At 39.7% G+C, this 24,477-nt stretch overlaps 1 protein-coding gene across 1 annotated transcript in view; it reads right to left on the bottom strand.

The window, feature by feature from the left end:
- Positions 1-24,477, bottom strand: part of CLIC4 (CLIC family member 4) — an 85,204-nt gene that overhangs the window by 40,457 nt on the left and 20,270 nt on the right. Inside the window, exon 2 of the mRNA XM_055398447.2 lies at positions 590-699. Coding sequence (XP_055254422.1) covers positions 590-699 — 110 coding nt within the window. The remainder of the gene's footprint in view (positions 1-589; positions 700-24,477) is intronic.

The raw sequence follows: 24,477 nt of genomic DNA, 5'->3' as shown, positions 1-24,477 counted from the left end.
TTGGTCTATGGAGAGAAAATTAGAAACGTCCTTCAACTAGCAAGAACAATCACAGGGCCATAGAGCAAGATAAATGTTCTTATTCTATAATTGTATTTAACCAAATATGGTCAGAATCGTATTATAGAAAACTCCTATTATTCCCTGAAAAGTAGATTAAATGAAAAAGACCACAGCAGTAATCAGCCTCCTAAAATTCCATGCTTGGCTTTAAAAATCCAGATACATAGGCCATGTGTTTACTAACACATGAGAAGTCATCTGCTTAGAAAGTTCTCATAGATCCATGCTCATCCTGCAACGTCAAAGATGTCACTGCATCTGTACTAAAATAGATCCTGGTGCTGCTCTTGAAATATAGGGTAAACATACAATAAGTTCTTAAAAACACAGAGTGGTCACATGCAATATACTGACACTGTGAATTATCCATAATACTTACGCAAGTTAAATGTGTCCATCAATCAGCTGAACTTTAATACATTTCTTTAGAGAACATATGCAAGCAAAGTGAGAGATGGGGAGAGGATCAAATTGAAAACAGTAAAGTATGTACTCAAGTTGATCCCCAACTACAACCAAATCTTACCTTTTCAGGTCAACAGTTGTGACACTAAACACAACTCCTTTGAGCCAAAGAATCATGAAGAGCCTCTGGGAAAAGGGGCAGTTTCCTATGCTTTCACCATCACTGCCAGCCTGGGAAACAGAAATGAACATTAAAAAAAAATGTCAAAGTGACGATATACAAAACTACAGACCTTTTTCTGAATTTTTAATCAAGGGTATGAGGAGACAGGGAAAGTTGCACTGTGGAAGGAAGAAACTCAGGTCTTTCACTGGCCTCTTTCTCTCTTTCATTTATTTGGCCATGACTCGTGGCTTGCAGGATCTTAGCTCTCTCTGTCCAGGGATTGAACTCGGGGCCTCAGCAGTGAAAGTGCACAGTCCTGACCACTGGACCACCAGAGAATTCTCACCTCTTTCTCTTCTTAAAAATGGCTAGCCTAATACAGCATTGTCCAAGAGCACTTTCTGCAATGATAGAAACTACCTGAGTTACCACTGTCCAAAACAGTAGTTATTTGTGATACGTGGCTAATGAGTACTTAAAATGTAGTTGGTTCAACTGAACTGAATTTTATTTACTTCTAATTAATTTATATTTAAACAGTCACATGTGGCTAATGGCTACCATATTGGATAGCACAGGTATAATCAACCCCTAGGGGGAACATATAACTTTGCGTTGGGGCAAAAACCATCACAGGTTTTGTGAAGTATATGCTGAAGTTGAAACTCCAATACTTTGGCCACCTGACGCGAAGAGTTGACTCACTGGAAAAGACTCTGATGCTGGGAGGGATTGGGGGCAAGAGGAGAAGGGGACGACAGAGAATGAGATGGCTGGATGGCATCACCAACTCGATGGACATGAGTTTGAGTAAACTCCAGGAGTTGGTGATGGACAGGGAGGCCTGGCATTCTGTGATTCATGGGGTCGCAAAGAGTCGGACACGACTGAGCGACTGAACTGAAGTTACTTCTTACTCTGTGAGACAGTATTCTTTACAGGACAACATAAAAAAGGAAATACGTGCTTGCCTCCAAAGAATAAAATAATCACCAACCTCCCCCAATATTTAAATCGCCAATTTAAAATAATAATTTTTATTATTCATTATAAAAATCCCATATCCCGTATTACACATTCCTTCAGGGAACAAGAAAATAACAAAAGATATCTTTAGAATAAGTTATCTGTGAAAGTGAAAGTGAAGTTGCTCAGTCGTGTCCAACTCTTTGTGACCCCATGGACTGTAGCCTACCAGGCTCCTCTGTCCATGGGATTTTCCAGGCAAGAACACTGGAGTGGGTTGCCATTTCCTTCTCCAGGAGATATTCCCAACCCAGGGATTGAACCCGGGTCTCCCGTACTGTAGGCAGACGCTTAACCATCTGAGCCACCAGGGAAGCCAAGTTATCTGTAGTCCTACTTAATAAATGAAGCAGTTGATTTCACTGAGCTCAACAATGACACAAAATTTTCCTAAAAATCAGAGTGAGACAAATCTTTAACTCCATCATGTATGTCCCCGAGTTTATAAAGGAGGGAGGCTGCTGCTGCTGCTAAGTCACTTCAGTCGTGTCCGACTCTGTGCGACCCCATAGACAGAAGCCCACCAGGCTCCCCAGTCCCTGGGATTCTCCAGGCAAGAACACTGGAGTGGGTTGCCATTTCCTTCTCCAATCTGTGAAAGTGAAAAGTGAAAGTGAAGTCGCTCAGTCGTGTCCAACCCTTAGCGACCCCACGGACTGCAGCTTACCAGGCTCCTCCATCCATGGGATTTTCTAGGCAATAGTACTGGAGTGGCTTGCCATTGCCTTCTCCGAAAGGAGGGAGGAGGGAGCAGGAAATGAGAGAAAGAGCCTACAGGGTAGAAGAGAACACTATGACACTGACCAGCAGCCAACACAGCCCTCTTCACCATGAAGTCTATGAATAGAGCCAGAAGTTACCTTTCAACAAGTCAGTCAAAGATGTTGGTAAAAATACTGTTTATTTTCCTAAAGTAATTCTCAAAAACTTCAGAAGCCATTTCAGTAAAATGCTACATTAGTAAAGTCATTAGGGAAACGGAGGGGAGTTAAAACAAAAGCAGTTACCTGATTAAGATAATATTGATACAACTAACAAAACACATGAGCATATAAGGAGGATCTCAGAACTCCCCCCAAATCACATAGCACGGGATATGCTTGATTTCATAAAAATTTTTTTTGATCATTCTTTATCAGTAACAAAACACCAAATTGTAGCCAGCATGAATTATATTCATTTCTAATACTACAACTTGTACAAAAATTTATTTCCTAAAGAAGGTCTAGTTCTTAAACTTTGGTGTGATTAAAAACAACCTGAAGAGGGACTTCCCTCGGGGCTCTGATGGTAATCTGCCTGCAATGCAGGAGACCTGGGTTCCATCCCTGGATTGGGAAGATCCCCTGGAGAAGGAAATGGCAACCAACTCCAATATTCTTGCCTGGAGAATTCCACAGACAGAGGAGCTTGGTGGGCTACAGTGCATGGGGTCACAAAGAGTCAGACACAACAGAGCAACTAACTTTCACTTTTGAAGGAGACAAAGTGAGGCATCTGCTGGACACACAAAACACTGATGCGGAAAAGTTAGGACAGTAATTTTTTCTTCAGAGCACAAGTCAGTTTACAGTACTAAGTCATCCCACTAGGTTAAATGTATAATAAATCGGCACCCAAATCTGATTTTTTGAAAGATGCTGACCATCTAAACAACATATGGAACACAGATAACATACAACTAAATTTATCACAGATAAAAAGGTAACATACTACCTTTCTACACAGCTTGATGATTCCTATTTTCATACAAACCTGTAGCTTCATATGCCCCAATTTTAATTTATTTTTTGCATTTTTTCCCTCCCAGTTTTAATAGCCTTAGCAGAAGTATAAATCTAAGAAAAAGTAGAACAAATTGAGACTTACTGGAAAAGCAGTAGCTTGATAGACAAAGAATGAGTATGGCTTATCATCTTCATCCTATTCCATTTATTTAATCTATAAAATTAACTATATTTTCCAAGTCTCTGTGACAGCAGTGTGAAAATAAATAAATCGGTAAAGAAGATGTAATAAAGATGTTATATCCAAGCACCTGGAAACACATTAAACTGAAGACAAGCTGGAGGTAAACAGTGACTGGCTGCAGGTCAAAGACACTGCACCTCAGTTTCCTACAGTGGTCTGCACAGCGCATCCTACAGTACGGACGAAAGAATCTTGGTACATGAGCTGCTTCATAAAAACCTGGTCAGACTGCAAACGTCCCTGTGTTTTCACCTCTTTTGTCTATAGTTTTCTACCGGTTTTACCAATTTACTTCTCTTTCAGGTATAGCAAAAGCTTGTTACACATCTCATACTCCTCATCAGGCTACTCTGCTTTATGCACAAGTGAAAACATAGCATGTAGAAGACTTCCTTGGTGGCTAAGACTCTGCATCCCGATGCAGGGGGCCTGGGTTTGATCCCTGGTCAGGAAACTAGATCCCACATGCCACAACTAAGACCCAGTGCAGCGAAATAAATTAAAAAAAAAAACATAGTATATGCACTCTCCAATACAAATTTGGAAAAAGCTTTTTTATTAACTACTCTCCTAAAACTCAAAACAATTCAAATAAGAAATAGTACCATGAAGAAGTTTTTCCAAAGTCATAAGACCACTAGAAAATTGGAAGTTACTAGTCAGATGATGTTTTCATAAAGTAGAGTGAAACTGTGGAAAATCTCAAGATTTCCAGTAGTCATAAATCAAACTTTCTCCTTTAATCCAAGTTGTACTAATAAAATTCCATTTCAACAAAGTTAAAGGATCTAAATCAATTTTTTGAGTATCAACTACAATGAATAGTTGGTCCAACTGACTGAGGAGGGTATTATGGTACAATGTAGTATACAAAAAGCATACTACAACTGGGAATCATGGTATCTTATTCTACACCCAGTTTTGTATTGATGACAAAAATGAACATATAGCATTTAAAAAGGTACACAGAGCATTTTAAAAAGCATACATATAGCATTTTTTTAAGTTTTGCTTTTTCTTTTTTATTTCTTCTAACAGTAACATACACATTTTCAAATTTTTTATTAAATGAAAGATTTTTTAAATTCTATAGTCCTTTAAAATTTTCAAAGTTTCACACACAATTTCATATAATCCCAAAATATGGGGTCATGGAGAGTCGGACACGACTGAGCGACTGAACTGAACTGAACCCTCTTTTACTCCTACCCCTCTACTGCCCCTTTCTCCTTCCGTCCCCCTCACTAGTAGCCACTAGTTTGTGCTCTAAATCTGTGAATCTGCTTCTTTTATTTTATTCACTGGTTTGCTGCATTTTTTAGATTCCACTTATAGGTGGTATCATACAGTAATTGTCTTCTGTTTGACTCATTTCACTTAACATAATGCCCCCCCAAGTTCATCCATGTCGCTGCAAAAGGCAAAATTACATTCTTTTTCATGGCTGAGTAGTATTCTGTTGCATGTTATGTATATATGTATGTATATACATACACACACATACATACCACGTCTTCTTTATCCAATCATCTGCTGATGGGCTCTTAGCTTGATTCCATATTATTTACCTTGGCAATTGTAAGTAATGCTGCTATGAACACTGGGGTACATGTACCTTTTTGAATCAGTGTTTTTGTTTTTTTCAGATATATTCCTAGGAGTGGAATTCCTGGGTCACATGACAGTTCTATTTTTAGTTTCTGAGGAACCTTCTATACTGTTTTCCACAGTGGCTGTACCAAACCAATTTACATTCTTACCAACAGTGTCTAAAGGTTCCCTTTTCTCCACACCCTTGCCAACATTTGCTATTTGCACTCTTTTTGATGATTTTCTTTCTGACCAGTGTATGGTGATATCTCATTGTGGTTTTCATTTACATTTCCCTGGTAATCAGTGATGTTGAGCATCTTTTCATGTCCTGTTGGCCATCTGCATTTACTCTTTGGAAAAAGGTCTATTCAGTTCTTCAGCCCATTTTTTAATCTGGTTGTTTTGATGTTGAGTTGTATGAGTAGTTTATATATTTTGTATATTAATGGATATTAAACCCTTATAAGTCTATCATTTGCAAATATCTTCTTTCATTCAGTAGACTGTCTTTTCATTTTGTAGTTGGTTTCCTTTGCTGTGCAAAAAAAGCCTCTAAGTTTCATTAGGTCCCATTTACTTATTTTTGCTTTTGTTTCTTTGCTTTAGTAGGAAGAGCCAAACAAACATTGCTGCAATTTATGTCAAAGATTGTTCTATATGACTTCTAGGTTAATCCTATCAAAAACAGTCATTTCATGAATTTAGCAGCTAATTTAGACAAAATCCACGGTAAAAGTTGGGCTTCCCTGGTGGCTCTGCAGTAAACAATCTGCCTGCAATGCAGGAAACCACCTGCAATGCAGGAAACACAGGTTTGACCACTGCATCAGGAAGATCCCCTGGAGAAGCAAAGGACAACCCACTCCACTATTCTAGCCTGGAAAATCCCATGGACAGAGGAGCCAGGAGGGCTACAGCCCATGGACTTGCAAGAGTCAGACAAGATTTAGTGACTAAACCACCACTACCACACTACAGGGACACTTTAAAACCTCATTTATCTATGTTTTCCTCTAGAAATTTTATAGTATCTGGTCTTACATTTAGGTTTTTAATCCATTTTGAGTTTGTGTATGGTATTAGAGAATATTCTAATTTCATTCTTTCACATGTAGCTCCAGTTTTCCCAACACCATTTATTGAAGAGACTATCTGTGCTCCTTTCTATATTCTTGCCTCCTGCGTCATAAATAAATTGACCATAGGTGGGTGGGTTAATGGGCTTATTATAAATCTATAAATCTGTCTCTGTGCCAGTACCACGCTGTTTTGATTACCGTAGCTTTTGTAGTACAGTCTAAGGTCAAGGAGCATGATTTCTCCCTCTTTGTTCTTTCTCAAGACTGTTATGGCTACTCAGGGTCTTTTGTATTTCCATACGAAATTTTTAATTATTTGTTCTAGTTCTGTGGTATTTTGACAGGGATTGCACTGAATCTGTAGATTGCCTTGGGTTGTTGTTCAGTCACTTAGTCATGTCCAACTCTTTATGAAGCCATGGACTGAAGCACTCCAGGCTTCCCTGTCCATCATCTCCCAGAGCTTGCTCAAACTCATGTCCATTGAGTCAATGATGCAACCATCTCATCTGCTGTCATCCCCTTCTCCTGCCTTTAATCTTTCCCAGCATCAGGGTTTTTTCCAATAAGTCAGCTCTTCGTATCAGGTGGCCAAAGTATTGGAGCTTCAGCTTCAGCATCAGTTCTTCCAATGAATATTCAGGGCTGATTTCCTTTAGGATTGACTGATTTGATCTTCTTGCTGTCCAAGGGACTCTTAAAAGTCTTTCCCAGCACCACAATTCCAAAGCATCAATTCTTCGTCTCTCAGCCTTCTTTATGGTCCACCTCTCACATCTGTACATGACTACTGGAAAAACCATAGCTTTGAATATATGGACCTTTGTCAACAAAGTGATGTCTCTGCTAAAAGCAGTGTGTTAAAAAGCACACTGTCTAGGTTTGTCATAGCTCCTCTTCCAAGAAGCAAGCATCTTTTAATTCCATGGCTGCAGTCAATGCAGTGATTTTGGAGTCCAAGAATAAAGTCTATCATTGTTTCCATTTTTTTCCCCTGTTATTTGTCTTGAAGTGATGGAACTGGATGCCATGATCTTAGTTTTTTGAATGCTGATTATTTAATATTAATTCTTTCAACCCAAGAGCATGGTATATTTTTCTGTTTGCATTGCCTTTAATTTCTTTCATCAATGTTTTATAGTTTTCTGAGTATAGGTCTTTTAACTCTATTACTTCTAAAACAAAAACTGAAACACTACAGAAGGTCATTTACCCTTGAACCATTCACTAGTCATTCTTCTAGATTTTTTATTTTCTACATACACACTACTTTTTCTTTTAAACATGCGATCACACTGCATAGCTTTTTATAACATTTTATTCCCAAACTAATATAATCAGTCCTCTGGAGACTGTAAATGTCCCAACCAGGATGGCATCAGAGAAGGCCAAGGAGGGAGCCAGGGCCTTCAACACTGCCAGCCAGTACTGAGAACCCTCCCTTCTCCTTGGTTGGAGGGAGGTGGGGTGAGAGGTGTCAGAAAGAGACCTAGAACAGAGTAGCCAGGACTTTCAAGCTCAACCAGCTATAATGAGGCCACTTCGAACTGGGGTGTTAGTGGAGCCCACATGGGGAGCTAGAACTCTGATCCTGGCCCAGCAATACTGAGGAGCCTCCCACCTTGGGTACTGGTGGAGGCCAGGTGGGGCACAGGGACTCCTATCTCTACTTGGACATCTATCTCCACCTGGCTCCTCCTTCCCACCACCATTCCTCTCTCCAACCCTCTTCCAGAGGAGTGTCAGAGAAGCCTTATCTGCATGTCAGAGAAGTTTAAACAGAAGGTTTAAATAAGATCCAGAGTTTCATAACTTAATAAGAAAATGTTTAGGTTTCAACTGAAAATCACTTGTCATACCAATAACCGTATCAAACTGAATTTTTAAAAAAGCAATCAAAAGATGTCAACATCAAGATGACAGAAATGTCAGAATTATCTGACAAAGATTTTAAAGTTGCCATGATAAAAATGCTTCAATGAGCAAGTATGAACAGCTTAAAACATAAAAATAGCCTCAGCAAAGAAATTCAAGATATAAGGAGGAACCAAAAAACAAAACACTGGAGACCCTCCCGGTCCAATGCCCATTAGTAAGTTCAGTTCAGTTCAGTCGCTCAGTCGTGTCCGACTCTTAGCGACCACATGAATCACAGCACACCAGGCCTCCCTGTCCATCACTAACTCCCGGAGTTCACTCAAACTCATGTCCACCGAGTCAGTGATGCCATCCAGCCACCTCATTCTCTGTCATCCCCGTCTCCTCCTACCCCTAATCCCTCCCAGCATCAGAGTCTTTTCCAGTGAGTCAACTCGTCGCATGAGGTGGCCAAAGTATTGCAGTTTCAGCTTTAGCATCAGTCCTTCCAATGAACACCCAGGATTGATCTCCTTTAGAATGGACTGGTTGGATCTCCTTGCAGTCCAAGGCACTCTCAAGAGTCTTCTCCAGCACCACAGTTCAAAAGCATCAATTCCTCGGCGATCAGCTTTCTTCACAGTCCAACTCTCACATCCATACAGGACCACGGGAAAAACCATAGCCTTGACTAGACGGACCTTGGTTGGCAAAGTATTGTCTCTGCTTTTTAATATGCTATCTAGGCTGGTCATAACTTTCCTTCCAAGGAGTAAGCGTCTTTTAATTTCATGGCTGCAATCAGCATCCGCAGTGATTTTGGAGCCCCCAAAAATAAAGTCTGACACGGTTTCCACTGTTTCCCCATCTATTTCCCAAGAAGTGATGGGACCAGATGCCATGATCTTCGTTTTCTGAATGTTGAGCTTCAAGCCAACCTTTTCACTCTCCTCTTTCACTTTAATCAAGAGGCCTTTGAGTTCCTCTTCACTTTTGCATAGGAACCTGGAATGTTAGGTCCATGAATCAAGGCAAATTGGAAGTGGTCAAACAGGAGATGGCAAGAGTGAACATAGACATTCTAGGAATCAGTGAACTAAAATGGACTGGAATGGGTGAATTTAACTCAGATGACCATTATATCTACTACTGTGGGCAGGAATCCCTTAGAAGAAATGGAGTAGCCATCATGGTCAACAAAAGAGTCCAAAATGCAGTACTTGGATGCAATCTTAAAAACGACAGAATGATTTCTGTTTGTTTCCAAGGCAAACCATTCAATATTACAGTAATCCAAGTCTATGCCCCAACCAGTAATGCTGAAGAAGCCGAAGTTGAACAGTTCTATGAAGACCTACAAGACCTTTTAGAACTAACACCCAAAAAAGATGTCCTTTTCATTGTAGGGGACTGGAATGCAAAAGTAGGAAGTCAAGAAACACCTGGAGTAACAGGCAAATTTGGCCTTGGAGCACGGAATGAAGCAGGGCAAAGGCTAATAGAGTTTTGCCAAGAGAACGCACTGGTCATAGCAAACACCCTCTTCCAACAACAGAGAAGACTCTACACATGGACATCACCAGATGGTCAACACCGAAATCAGATTGATTATATTCTTTGCAGCCAAAGATGGAGAAGCTGTATACAGTTAGCAAAAACAAGACCAGGAGCTGACTGTGGCTCAGATCATGAACTCCTTATTGCCAAATTCAGACTTAAATTGAAGAAAGTAGGGAAAACCACTAGACCATTCAGATATGACCTAAATCAAATCCCTTATGATTATACAGTGGAAGTAAGAAATAGATTTAAGGGACTAGATCTGATAGAGTGCCTGATGAACTCTGGACGGAGGTTCGTGACATTGTACAGGAGACAGGGACCAAGACCATCCCCATGGAAAAGAAATGCAAAAAAGCAAAATGGCTGTCTGAGGAGGCCTTACAAATAGCTGTGAAAAGAAGAGAAGCGAAAAGTAAATTAGGAAAGGAAAGATATAAGCAGCTGAATGCAGAGTTCCAAAGAATAGCAAGGAGAGATAAGAAAGCCTTCCTCAGTGATCAATGCAAAGAAATAGAGGAAAACAACAGAATAGGAAAAACAAGAGACCTTTTCAAGAAAATTAGAGTTATCAAGGGAACATTTCATGTAAAGATGGGCTCGATAAAGGACAGAAATGGTATGGACCTAACAGAAGCAGGAGATATTAAGAAGAGGTGGCAAGAATACACAGAAGAACTGTACAAAAAAGATCTTCACGACCAAGATAATCATGATGGCGTGATCACTCACCTGGAACCAGACATCTTGGAATGTGAAGTCAAGTGGGCCTTAGAGAGCATCACTACGAACAAAGCTAGTGGAGGTGATGGAATTCCGATTGAGCTATTTCAAATCATGAAAGATGATGCTGTGAAAGTGCTGCACTCAATATGCCAGCAAATTTGGAAAACTCAGCAGTGGCCACAGGACTGGAAAAGGTCAGTCTTCATTCCAATCCCAAAGAAACGGAATGCCAAAGAATGCTCAAACTACCACACAATTGCACTCATCTCACACGCTAGTAAAGTCATGCTCAAAATTCTCCAAGCTAGGCTTCAGCAATATGTGAATCGTGAACTTCTATATCAGATATGCAGATGGACACCACCGCCCATTAGTAAAGGATCTGGTAAATGTTATCCCCACCAGAGGGTGGAAATCAGGGCTAACCCATTTGGCCTTAGATGGCATGGGTGGGGGATAGGACCATATGGTTTTTCCTGTGGTGTTTGGAGAAGAGCAGCTATTGACTGAAAGTTTCCTGTCTTACTTAGGCCGTCCCTTTCCTGGTTTTCTGGCTAGAGACAGCAGCCTTCTGTTGGCACTGTTGTTTTGTCTGCAACTGTTGGTGTTTCCAGGTTGCTGCTTTGTATAGCGCCAAGTCTGGGATATATGAACCAAAAACTTAGGAAACTCACTAGCACCATCTACTACTCCATCTTCCCAGAAGTGCAAGTTTTTCAGATGTATTAAATTTAAAAAGTAAAACTAATACAATGGATTATTACTAAGCCATAAAAAAGAAATAATGCCATTTGCAGCAACAAGGATAAACTCAGAGATTATCTTAATAAGCAAAGTTAAGTCAAAAAGACAAATACTATATGCCATCACTTATATGTGGAATCTAAAACACAACACAAATGAACATTTGGAAGTCGAAAAGAAAATGAAAACTATATATGTATAACTGAATCATTTTGCTGTATGTCAGAAATTAACACGACATTGCAAAGCAACTAAATGTCAATAAAATTTATAAAAATTAAAAATATATGAAAGGTGGTAGTATATCTACATAAAATGAAGTGCTGATACATTCTATAACTTGGATGAACTTTGAATAATTATGTTAAATAAAAGGGGCCAGGAACTTCCTCAGTGGTCCAGTGGCTAAGACTCTGCACTCCCAATGCAGGAGGCCAGGGTTTGATCCCTGGTCAGGGAACCAGATCCCACATGCTGCAACTAAGGCTCAGTGCAGCCAAAAAACTAAAAATATTTAAAAAGTACCAGACTTTATTTTTTGGGCTCCAAAATCACTGCGGATGCTGATTGCAGCCATGAAATTAAAAGACGCTTGCTCCTCGGAAGGAAAGTTATGACCAGCCTAGATAGCATATTAAAAAGCAGAGACATTACTTTGCCAACCAAGGTCCGTCTAGTCAAGGCTATGGTTTTTCCCGTGGTCATGTATGGATGTGAGAGTTGGACTGTGAAGAAAGCTGATCGCCGAAGAATTGATGCTTTTGAACTGTGGTGCTGGAGAAGACTCTTGAGAGTGCCTTGGACTGCAAGGAGATCCAACCAGTCCATTCTAGAGGAGATCAATCCTGGGTGCTCATTGGAAGGACTGATGCTAAAGCTGAAACTCCAATACTTTGGCCACCTCATGCGACGAGTTGACTCACTGGAAAAGACTCTGATGCTGGGAGGGATTGGGAGTGGGAGGAGACGGGGACGACAGAGAATGAGGTGGCTGGATGGCATCACCAACTCGATGGACATGAGTTTGAGTGAATTCCGGGAGTTGGTGATGGACAGGGAGGCCTGGCGTGCTGTGGTTCATGGGGTCGCTAAGAGTTGGACACGACTGAGCGACTGAACTGAACTGAAAAAGTACCAATAAAGTTAAAAAAAAAAGCAGCTAGTCACAAAAGATCACATGATTTCATTTATATGAAATATCCAGAATAGGCAAATCCAAAGAGACAGATAAGCAGTTGCCTAGGGCTGAGGGTAGGGGAGAGGGGAAGGGAGTTGAGAAGGACTGCTAATGGGTAGTCATTTCTTTTTGAAGTGATAAAAATGTTCTAAAATTAGACTGTGCTGATGGTTGCATAACTTTGTGAGTATACCAAGAAACCACTGAATTGTACATTTTAAATGGGTGAATTGAGTGATATCTGAATATCTCAATAAAGCTGTTTTAAATGTATATACAGATTACAAGTATAAATATTACATACTAGACAAAACTTTAATTTGGAATACATAGTTTTTAAACTATGATTTCATATTACAGAAAACATTTTCTTAAAAATTAGATTATTCCAAATAATCAAAGCAAAAACATGAACAATCCCACTGACAGAAACCACCACCAATCCCAGACAAATAATGAGTCCTGGCACTCCCTGAGGCTTCGCTCTTATAAAGGGGGTAGTTCTGCTTAATCTGAGATCGGGAGCTCTTCTTGTTCACTTTCTGTTCCTCACCATCTGCCGTCCCACCTCTGTCGTAATTCTTGAATTGCCCAATACTAGTATTTATTCAGAAACTAACCAGATCAACCACTACATTGCAGAAGAGGAGTCAGCAGTAAGTGCCATAAATATTTTTAATGTTTTACTAATTCAAGGTTAAGGAACTGCTCACTTAGAAAACCCAGTTTAATCAGTTTTCAGAATAGTCAGATTTGAAAATACCCTAGGAAGAGAGCTTTAACTTGGCTCCTCTATATTTCTTTGGGTTGAAGGGGCTGGGGTGAGGGGTGCTATGACTAGGAGAAGAGAAATAAGCATCATAGAAGTAACTCCACAAATAAAGGCAGTGGATGTGTAAAGGAAGAATTACCACATCCCAAGCTCTGCTCATGTAAATAAAACAAAGCCAGTCAATGACAGGACATTGAAAAGACCTCAGTTGCTACCGTTTTTCTTGTTCAGTATTACCAATCCATGAAGTCTACTCTCCAGATGAGAGTCAGTGCAATTTAGAGAAGAACAGATTAGTTACATGAGGAATAGATACCAGGCTTAGACGAAACTCCAGGGTAGGCTGTTAAAGAGTTAATGTGAAACATTTACCATGCTGAAGATGAACTCTATACTCTCCCGAAACAAGCTCTTCACATGTTTTAATCTAGTTAACCCTTATATCCTTCTCGCACAGCAGAGGATGGTGGTTAAGACTTAAAGAGTCAGACTCCTAGACAATTCCAGCACATCCCAGCTGTGTGACTTTCAAAAGTGATTAAACCTTTCTGGGCCTGTTTCTATATTCTATAAAATTGGAACAGTAACATGAACTAACTGGATTGTTTGGAAGAATTGAATGAATTAATATATTAAAGGGCTTAGAACAGCACAATGCACTAAAACAGGGAGATAAGGAGTGAATTGTTCATTGTATGTCCTTTCATACTTTTGATATTCATACCATGCACATGAATCTTTCATTTAATAACAACAACAAAAAGCAAGCAATCAAAAACCTTCCTGTATGCATGCTAAGTCGCTTCGGTCGTGTCCTACTCTTTGCGACCCTATGGACCGTAGCTTGCCAGGTTCCTCTGTCCATGAGATTCTCTAGGCAAGAATACTGGAGTGGGTTGCCATGCCCTCCTCCAGGGGACCTTCTCGACCCAGGTAACGAACCCAAGTCTCTTATATCTCCTGCATTGGCAGGGGGATTCTTTGCCACTAGCTCCACCTGGGAAGCACCAAAAACCTTCCTACCCTAGGAAATTCCCTGGTGGTCCAGTGTTTAGGACTCTGTGCTTGCACTGCAGGACTGTGGGTGGCACAGGTTTGATACCTGGTCAAGGAACTACGATCCCACATGCTGTGTGATTCAGCCAAAAAAGAAAGAAAGAAAGAAAAAAAAAAACTTCCTGCCCTCAATATATGAAAATTAAGTGAAACATAAGTTATAGATGAAAGTGGAAAAGACCCGAAAATAAAAGGAATCCACTTAGAAACTGGATTCTCAAAACCTCAGAATACATAAATCCGTAAGGAAGTTGGTTTAAAACACAGATTACCAGGTCTCACCTCCAGACACTGATTCAGAACATCTGTGGTGGGGTACAGGAATCTGCAGTTTTTAACAAGTACTTCAAACGATTCTAATTCTTATGCATTTGGTGGGCAGGTCATATTTTGGTAAACACTGACATGGAGGGAAAACATGTCAAAAAATAAAAGACAGGAAAGAAGTTTACTCCACAGTTAAACTTTGAATTCCTCCTGATGCCTTCTGGACTCTGCTCTGTGTAAGCCAGCAATCTAGTCACGATTTACTAGGGTCAGATTTGATAAATAAGAGCCTCCTCTCATACTTTAAAGGAATGCCAAGCTATCTTGCCTCAAACTTGGCAAAAGCCAAGTTACTTAAACCAAACTAGTAGCCTAAAGCCTCTTAAAGTCTAAACACTCATTCCACACAATCTAAGAAGCAGAGAGAAGTATCTTTTGGTACAAAACAGTACATTAAAGTTTCTAGAAGCTTATCTTAAGACCAAAGAGTTGGACATGATGGAGTAACTAAATCACTATTGTGCTGTGCTTAGTCATTCAGTCATGTCTGACTCTTTGCAACCCCATGGACTGTTGTCCACCAGGCTTCTCTGTCCATGGGGACTCTCCAGGCAAGAATACTGGAGTGGACTGCCATGCCCTCCTCCATGGGATCTTCCTGACCCGGGGATCTAAACCAGGTCTCCTGCTTTGCAGGAGGATTCTCTATACCTTCTCAGCCACCAGAGAAGCCTACTACCACCACTGTCTATATCTTAAGACCAAATATAATGTCAAAGACAATGATGGTGACCTAGAATCCTTTACAGATCAAGTCCTTTATGCTGCAGAATGGCTATATCTGGTTTAAAAGAACAATTACACATTTTAATTAGTATGTTATAATACTAAATGATTTGACTTGTCAAGAGAAGAAAAAAAAAAACAGATTCTGCTGTGATTTAGGGATGAGAACCAATACCTGACTTTCCACTAAAAAACTGTATGTGTGTGAGTGTGCATGCTCAGTCATGTTCAACTCTTTGCAACTCCATGGACTGGTGGCTGCAGTCCATGGGGATTCTCCAGGCAAGAATACTCAAGTGGGTTGCCATGCCATCCTCCAAGGGATCTTCCCGACCCAGGGATCGAACCTGTGTCTCTTATGCTCTTGACCACTAGCATCACCTGGGAAGCCCTAATCATGCTTACCTATCTGAAACAAGCCACCAAAATCTATAGTTATTACTAAAGTCTTTAAGATTCAAAGTTACTTGAATGCCATTGTAAGAAATCGCTAAGATACATAATGAAGCAAATTGTTTTAGCTAAATGTCAAGGTATAGACAGCTCTCCCACAACTATCCAGTTATCAAATAGGAGTGATAATTCAACTCCAGTAGTTTCAAAGGTTGTCGGTTTCTTTCCTTCAATAAGTGATCAAATTATGATTCAACTATCTACCTTAGCTAATACATTTTTTAAAAAACTTATAAACACGTACAATGGCTCAGACAATCAAGAATCTGCCTGCAATGCAGGAGACCCAGGTTTGAGCCCTGGGTCAGGAAGATCCCCTGGAGAAGGAAATGGCTACCCACTCCAGTGTTCCTGCCTGGAGAATCCCATAGACAGAGGAGCCTGGCGGGCTACAGTCCATGGGGTCACAAAGAGTTGGACATGACTGAGTGACTAAGCATGGCACAGCAAACATGTACAACAGTCTTTAAAAATGAGGTCTTGGATTTCCCTGGTTGTCCAGTGGTTAAGAATACACCTGCCAATGCAAGGAACACAGGTTCGATCCCTGATCTGGGAAGACCCCACATGCTGTGGGGCAGCTAAGCCCATGCATTACAACTACTGAGCCTGTGCTCTAGGAGCCTGCGAGCTGCAACTACTGAAGCCTGTGCCCCCTAGAACCTATGCTTCGCAACGAGAAGCCACTGCAATGAGAAGCCTGCACATCACAACTGAAGAGTAGCCCCTGCTTGCTCCAACTAGGGAAAGCCTAGGCATAGTAACAAAGACCCATGTATGTATGCATGCTAAGTCGCTTCAGTCGTGTCTGACTCTGTGCAACCCCACAGACGGCAGCCCACCAGGCTTCTCTGTCCCTGGGATTCTCCAGGCAGACGGCAGCCCACCAGGCTTCTCTGTCCCTGGGATTCTCCAGGCAAGAATACTGGAGTGGGTTGCCATTTCCTTCTCCAATGAAGACCCAGGGCAACCATAAATAAATAATTTTTTTTAATGAAGTCTTGCAAAAGTTTTCTTTCTTTCCTAGAGTGAATCCCTACCAATATTCATGAGGATTCACACTACTATTCCATTATCCCCATCCATTCATCCTGTACAATAGGCAATATAAATTGGGACACTTTCATGATGAAAATCACATTATCCTTCATCTGAAATGCCCCTGGCTGCACCTGTTCTTCAGGTCAAGCTCTAGTGTCACCCTCAAGAGAACTTTCTATTCCAGCTTTTCAAACCCTGATCTCAACACAAATCAGCAGATTTTTTTTTCAGTTAGGACATGGAGATCTTTTTAGTTTCGGCATGTGGGAAGAAGATCTTGTTAAAATGCAGATTCTTATTCAGTAGATCCTGGGTAAAGCCCAAGATTCTGCGTCTCTTACAAACTCCCAAGATATAGCAACTCTGCATCATTTTTTTAAAAGTTAATTGTGACTTGCCTTGTGATTCTTAAAACACTATTATGTATTATTACTTTAATATTCGTATCTCTGCATTGTATCTCCTAAACTAGACTATAAACTCAGTGACACACATACTTTTTTTTAATCTATCGGACTTCATCTGCTGCAAATGTCTTATTATTTAATAGTTTTCTATTGGTTGCTAACAATGAAAGCTTCTGAGTCACAAAAAAGGATTATCAGTATAGAAAAACTTAAGTCAAATCTTTCTGTTTTAATAAGTTTTTTCAAAAAATTTAATTAGGTCTCCAAATCACTTTGGGATAAAGTTAACAAACCACGGAAACCACTACAGGCAAAGTCTGACAGTTGCTTGCCCAAGATCCATTTTCCCATTTTTTTTTTTTTTTGCTGATAGACCTTGAATTTTGATCAGCAATCCATTCCTCCTTCCCCTAAGAGACACAGGGGATGAAAACCCAATCTCCAGTTCTAGGGGTAAATCCTGACTGATTCTAAGCCAGTCATGATACTTCCAATCCTCTTGCCAGTGACTGACAATATAGTCATGTGACCCAGTTCTAGCCAACAGTCCCCACAGAAGAGTTTCTCACTCTTAAGACAAAGATACCAGGAGAGGAAATCCTTCAGTGAGAAACCTGTGGCTGATGTGCCCAACTTGACAGTAACCTGAGGCTACAAACAACACAAGAAAATCACACAGCAGCCAGTCTCCCTGCTAGACTTCTTTCACTAGGTACGTTGTCTTAGTGGTTTAAGACAATCTGGGGCAAAGTTTTCTGTTATTTACAATCATAAGTATCCAAACTACCACTGCCATTTATCTCCAATTAAGACTAGCAGGAAGAGGGAATTCCCTAGTGGTGCAGTGGTTAGGACTCCACACTCTCACTGCGTAGGGCGTGGGTTCAGTTTCTGGTCAGGGAAGATCCTGCCAGCCTCACAGCACAGCAGAAAAAAAAAAAAAAGGAGGAAAAATAAAAATATGTAACATGGTACAGAATGAAAGAAGAAAACTCACAAGGTAAGTTAAAAGAGATATTAACCAGGGCTCTGGTTTGTTTACAATTAATTCTATTTTCATAAGCTGCCATTTAGACTTTGCTCTAGGATTTCAGCAGTCTGTGTAATACCTGCCACTGAAGTTCAAGCTATGGGCTCTTTTTCCTCATTCACAAACATCTTATATACACCTCCTTGCCTAGGACCCAGATATATTTATTTACTCAACATTCAGTACATATTTACTGAGGACTCACTATCTCCCAAGTGCTGGTGATTGGCACTGGAGAAACAACTGTGAATGAGAAAGGTAACAGCTGACTTCATGACTGTGGAAGAAAACAGAATAAACCCATCAAGTTAAAAACTGTAAACTGTAGTAAGTACCTAAAGGGAAACAAAGTACTGAGAGAGAGGACAAGGAGCACCTACTTTAGATAAGGTCTAATCTTTTATGACCATCTTAAGAATAAGAAGAAACCAGACCCACAAAAAGCCAGCGTGACTAGATTGCTATGAATACTAGAGAAAGTGGTGTTGGAGGGGGCCCAATCATGAAAGACTTTCTAGACCAAACTAAGGAGTTTAAACTTACACTTCCAGAGGGAACAATTTTATATTCGTTGAACAAATGTTTATCATGCACCCTCTATGCTAAAAAAAAAATCATTTAACATAAGAGCAAGGATTCTGAAAGCAGAGAACCTGGTTTGACATAAGGGTTCTCCTACTTAACACCTGTATGATACTGGGCACATACTTAAACCTCTGGAACTCAGTTTCCTTATATATGAAATGGGAATAATATCCATTTCATAGTTATGAGATTAAATGAGTTAATATATGAAAATCTCTTAAAATATTTCCAGCATGTGGTAGGTGCTTGATAACAAAGTATGTTCCAAGAAGAGAATATATTCCAACTTTATGGAATGAGCATGTGTGTGTGTGTGCATTGGGAGGGGTATGTGTGTGTTAATGGGGTACAACTTTATGTAATGAGCACATGTGTGTTGGGAGAGGTGTGTGTTGGGAGAGGTGTGTGTTGGGAGAGGTGTGTGTTAGGAGGGTGTGTGTTGGGAAGGGAGTGTGTGTCTGTGTGGAGAGGGTAATGGGATACCACTGAAGGGTTTTGGTAGGTGGGGATACATGAGGGTAAAATCCAATTTCAATTTTAAGACAATAAATAACACTTGCTATCAAGTGGAAAACAGGTTGGGAGCATGGAGCTGATGAATAATGGAAGCTGAGAGATCTACTGCAATAGTCCCAGTGGAATGTGGCTTGGATTAACGGAGGCAATGAAGGTGGGAAGAAATGCATGGATTAAATTTAATTGGGGAGGGTACAATCCTAAATTGTGGATGGTTTGGATGTGGGAAGTAAGGGAAAGAAAGAAATCTGGGTTTCAGCAACTGGGTAGAGAAAAGCCTCAAGATGGATGGAGGTGAGGCTGTGCCTGCCTATTCTTTGCTGGAGGACAGAAAGAGAAATCCCTTCAAGAGATGACCATTTACAGCTCTTAACCACAAGAGCTATAATCTTGATTTGAAGGCATTTCTCAGGTGTGGGAGACAACAAACCGAAATTAACATTGTTTATACCTCAGGACAGACTTGGGGAAAGGTAGAAACAGGGGAATTAACTTTACACATCTCTGTACTGGTTTTTCTTAAGATTTAAGAAAATTTAAATGTTCCACATGTTTATACATGATAATCTTATTCCTGCTCCTCATCACTGTCAAAAGATTAAGCTGTTTAAATACGACAGCATTTTTTTCAAGCACTAGGAAGAACTCAAAAGAAATTCTGAATGCAAACTCAAAAACTACTACCTGAACTAACGTAGGAAATTAATGACAGTCAAGATTCTACTGAGTACTACTTTTGTTCTCTGTTACATATTTAAAGTGTATGCTGAAAATGAAAACAAAGGTTCTAATCAAGATTAAAATCAAATCTGAACTGTCTCAGCCAGAATCATTTGTTAAAACTAAGTGCCAGATATACAATGATCAGGCTTTCCATCTAAGAACAACAGAACCATAATGGAAAAAAACAAACTCTGTTCACAGTCAGTCACCCAAAGCCTAAATTAGGAGGAACAAAGTCTATTATCTCTTCAGAACAAGTTATAATCCACATAATTAAAAATACTGAATGATAAGAAGAAAAAAAAAAGACAAAGGTATAACCCTTTTCCTTGTCTGGATCAATCGTGAAAGTATTCCTTATAAGAATCAACAATAATAAATGAAAATGTTGCCAAAACTGCCTGCAAACAAGTTAACAGCTACTGTTTAATTTAGTGGTTAATTTCTCATTCAACATGCACTATAGGAAAGTGCTTTTTATTGATATATTAATCCTCACAATAACCATATGAAGTTAGGTATTGTTTTCTTCATATTTCATATAAGGAAACTGAGATTTAGAGAAACTAACTTGCCATAGGTCATACAACTGAGGAGTGGCAGAACTGAAGTTTGAACTTCATGCTATTAACCACTTTTACAGTTTCTAACACCAAGATAAGAAAGAAAACCTGGAATGGCACCTGCTTAGTCTCATGATCTGTATGGCACAACCACCATCTTACACATGACTTTATCATCAAGTAAATTACCTGAACCACAACCGTGACAATGTGATTCAGAAATGTTCTTTAAAATTTTCCAGCAGCCATATTTAAACAAAAAAACAAGTGAAATTAATTTAAGTAATATTTTATTTTATCCAATATATCTAGAATATTATTAGTATCATCTGAACGTGTAATCAATAGAGTTGTTATTTTCTTTGTACTAAATCTTTGAAATCTGGTGTATATTTTATACCTAGAGTACATCTCAATTCAAACAAGCACTTAACAACCACATATGGCTAGTGGCTATCATACCAGACAGCACATGGCCAGATAATCAGTCTGTGAACAACACTAATGTCTGTCACCGAGACCATGTACTAAGGGTCATGTACCTGATGCATCAACTCAACACTGAAACTCAGATTATTTACTCTTATTTCAAACTAACTTTAATGAGTTTGTTTATCTGGCTTACCCAAGCCACAAAAGACTACAATAGAAAATTAAAGGAAATGGGCTGCATCAATAGAGTTCAGCTGGCAAAGGAAGAAACAGAAAACACACACATAAACACACACGCAGCCATGGTATGCACAGACACACACACAGGACATTCAAAAAGCACAATAGCTGAGGTCCTTTAGCAGAAAGGCAAAAATAGTCCACATAGCTCAACAGTTTCTGAGGCCATTACTGCATTTCTGAATTTGTATTCAGAATGCTGACACTGACAGTTAAATTCAGCATTTTAAGACATCCAAAAAGTATTTACATATTTTAGAAATATTTTCATTTAAAATCAAGTTTAGACTTCCCTGGTGGTGCAGTGGATAGGAATCCACCTGCCAGTTCAGGGGACATGGGTTTGATCCATGGCCCAAGAAGATCCCACAGGCCCTGGGGCAGCTAAACCCCTGTGCCGCAGCTACTGAAGCCCCCCTGCCTAGAGCCCATGCGCCACAACAAGAGAGGTCACTGCAACGAGAAGCCCATGCACCGCAACTACAGAGCAGTACCCCCCCGCCAACACAACTACAGAAAGGCCGCGCACAGCCAGGAAGACCCAACACAATGACAATATAAATAAGCTTTAAAAACAAAACCAATTAGAACTCTACACTACTTTTGCAAATTTTCTATAATCTAAAACTATTCCAAAATTATAAAGTTAGCTTTAAAAAAACAATTTGAGGCATTCAGTATGGCCCAGTAGTTCACTGGGCTGGATGAAGCACAAGCTGGAATCAAGATTGCCAGGAGAAATATCAATAACCTCATATATGCAGATGACACCACCCTTATGGCAGAAAGTGAAGAATTAAAGAGCCTCCTAATGGAAGTGAAAGAGGAGAGTGAAAAAGTTGGCTTAAAGCTCAACATTTAGAAAACTAAGATCATGGCATCTGGTCCCATCACTTCATGGGAAATAGGGAAGCAGTGGACACAGTGGCTGACTTTATTTTTCTGGGCTCCAGAATCACTGCAGATGCTGACTGCAGCCATGAAATTAAAAGATGCTTACTCCTTAGAAGGAAAGTTATGACCAACCTAGACAGCATATTAAAAAGCAGAGACTACTTTGTCAACAAAAGTCCGTCTAGTCAAGGCTATGGTTTTTCCAGTGGTCATGTATGGATGTGAGAGTTGGACTATAAAGAAAGCTGAGTGCAGAAGAATTGATTCTTTTGAACTGTGGTGTTGGAGAAGACTCTTGAGAGTCCCTTGGACTGCAAGGAGATCCAACCAGTCCATTCTAAAGAAGAGCAGTCCTGGGTGTTCATTGGAAGGACTGATGTTGAAGCTGAAACTCCAATACTTTGGCCACCTGATGTGAAAGAGCTAACTTATTTGAAAAGACCCTGATGCTGGGAAAGATTGAGGGCAGGAGGAGAAGGGGACGACAGAGGATGAGATGGTTGGATGGCATCACCGACTCAATGGACACGGGTTTGGGTGGACTCCAGGAGTTGGTGATGGACAGGGAGGCCTGGTGTGCTGCAGTTCATGGGGTCACAAAGAGTTGGACACGACTGAGCGACTGAACTGAACTGTAGTTCCTGTAAGATCAACCCTCTGCACCCAGAACAATGATAACATCGAGACAGAAACGACCACTTCGGGTGAACTACACTGCAGAATGAACAAAAGCAACACATGCTGGAGGGGAGCTGATACCCAGGAGGAAAAAGCACTGGACAAGTTTCTCCAATTTTTATTTTTTAACCTTGTGCTCTGCAGGGCAGCTAAAATTCCAATGAACAATTCACAGTCCTGCTGGTTTGAAGAACCAAAGAACAGAGTTCAGCGATTCAGGGAAATCATCACCAGTGGAAAATAACATCAAACATCACAAAAAAGAGAACTAGAGGGAGGGAGTCCTAAAATCTGCACAGAACTCTGTGTAGATCTCTGGCTGATCCCTGGCATACCCATGCATATGGCAGATTCCAAGTAGGCCAGCTAAAAGAACTGAATTGAAATATGAGCTGCCTTCACTTCAAGAGACATTTGAGTTCAGCCGAGTAAACTACTAGCCTGAAAAAAAAAAAAAAGAAGAAAAAAAATACTCTTCAGAAGAACATAACAAAATTCAAGTTTTCTACAATTTATTATTCACAATATCCAGAATACAATCCAAATGATTCCTTATAAAAACATGAAAAAACATGAACTGTTCTCAAGAGAAAAAATAATCAAGGAGACACACGGTAAACTGACCCACATGCTGCATTTTACAGACAAGGATTTTTTAAAAATATTATTTATTTGGCTGCACCGAGTCTTAGGTGCAGGATGCGGTATCTTTGATCTTCATTGCAGCATGTGGAATCTTTAGCTGGGGCATGCAGGATCTAGTTCTCTGATCAGGGAGCGCACCCAGGCCCTCTGCATTGAGAGCATGAAGTCTTAGACACTGGACCACCAGCAAAGTCCCTAGACAAGAATTTTTGAAGCAGTTATTTTACTATGTTCAAAGATAAAGGAAAATAACCTCATGATAAAGAAAGATAGAAAATTCTCAGTAGAGAAAGGAAACCACAAAAAAGAATAAAATGTAAATTCTAGAACTAAAAAATACAATATCTGAAAATTTTTAAACACCACAAGATGGGTTTAACAGTAGAATAGAGAGAAAAGAATCTATGTGAAGACAGATTCAAGAAACTACTCAATCTGAAGAACAGAGGAAAACAAGTGAAAAAAAACTAAGAGAACCTCAAAGACCTATGAAAATATCAAAAGGTCTATATGTTCAATTAGAATGTCAGAAGGAGAGGAAAGAATGAGGCCAAAAAATTTCAAGAAATAACAGTCAAAGTTTTCCCAAATTAAGACAAATTTACAGATTCAAGAAGTTTAACATCAAGTAAAAGTAACATAAAGAAAGCCACACCTAGGTAGATCATAATTAAAATGCTAGAAAGTGAAAAAAAAAATGAGTTAATTTCATCAACATGAAAAACTAATTAATGTTTATTATATTAAGGCATGATTATATTATTTTTAAAAAGAAATATATCCCCTTTACAATTACATATTCTCATTTTGGTCACATACAAAAAATGTATCTCAAACTTTGTCACTGCCTAAGCCTTGTTCTTTTAACATCTTCTAACCAAAGATAAATTCACTAACTGTCAGAGTGCTCCTTTGCTTATCAGCTGAAGACAAATGTTAGAAGTATGAGTGAAATTCTAATGCAAGTCAAAATCCCTAAAGGTAGTTTAAAAATATATAGAAAGAATCCAGGAGAGGAAGAA

Source organism: Moschus berezovskii, chromosome 2, assembly GCF_049115385.1.
Source record: "Moschus berezovskii isolate FMDL1 chromosome 2, NW_MosBer_1.0, whole genome shotgun sequence".
Classification (NCBI taxonomy): Eukaryota; Metazoa; Chordata; class Mammalia; order Artiodactyla; family Moschidae; genus Moschus; species Moschus berezovskii.
The sequence above is the reverse complement of the archived record's forward strand: the minus strand, read 5'-3'. Positions and strand labels throughout refer to the sequence as shown.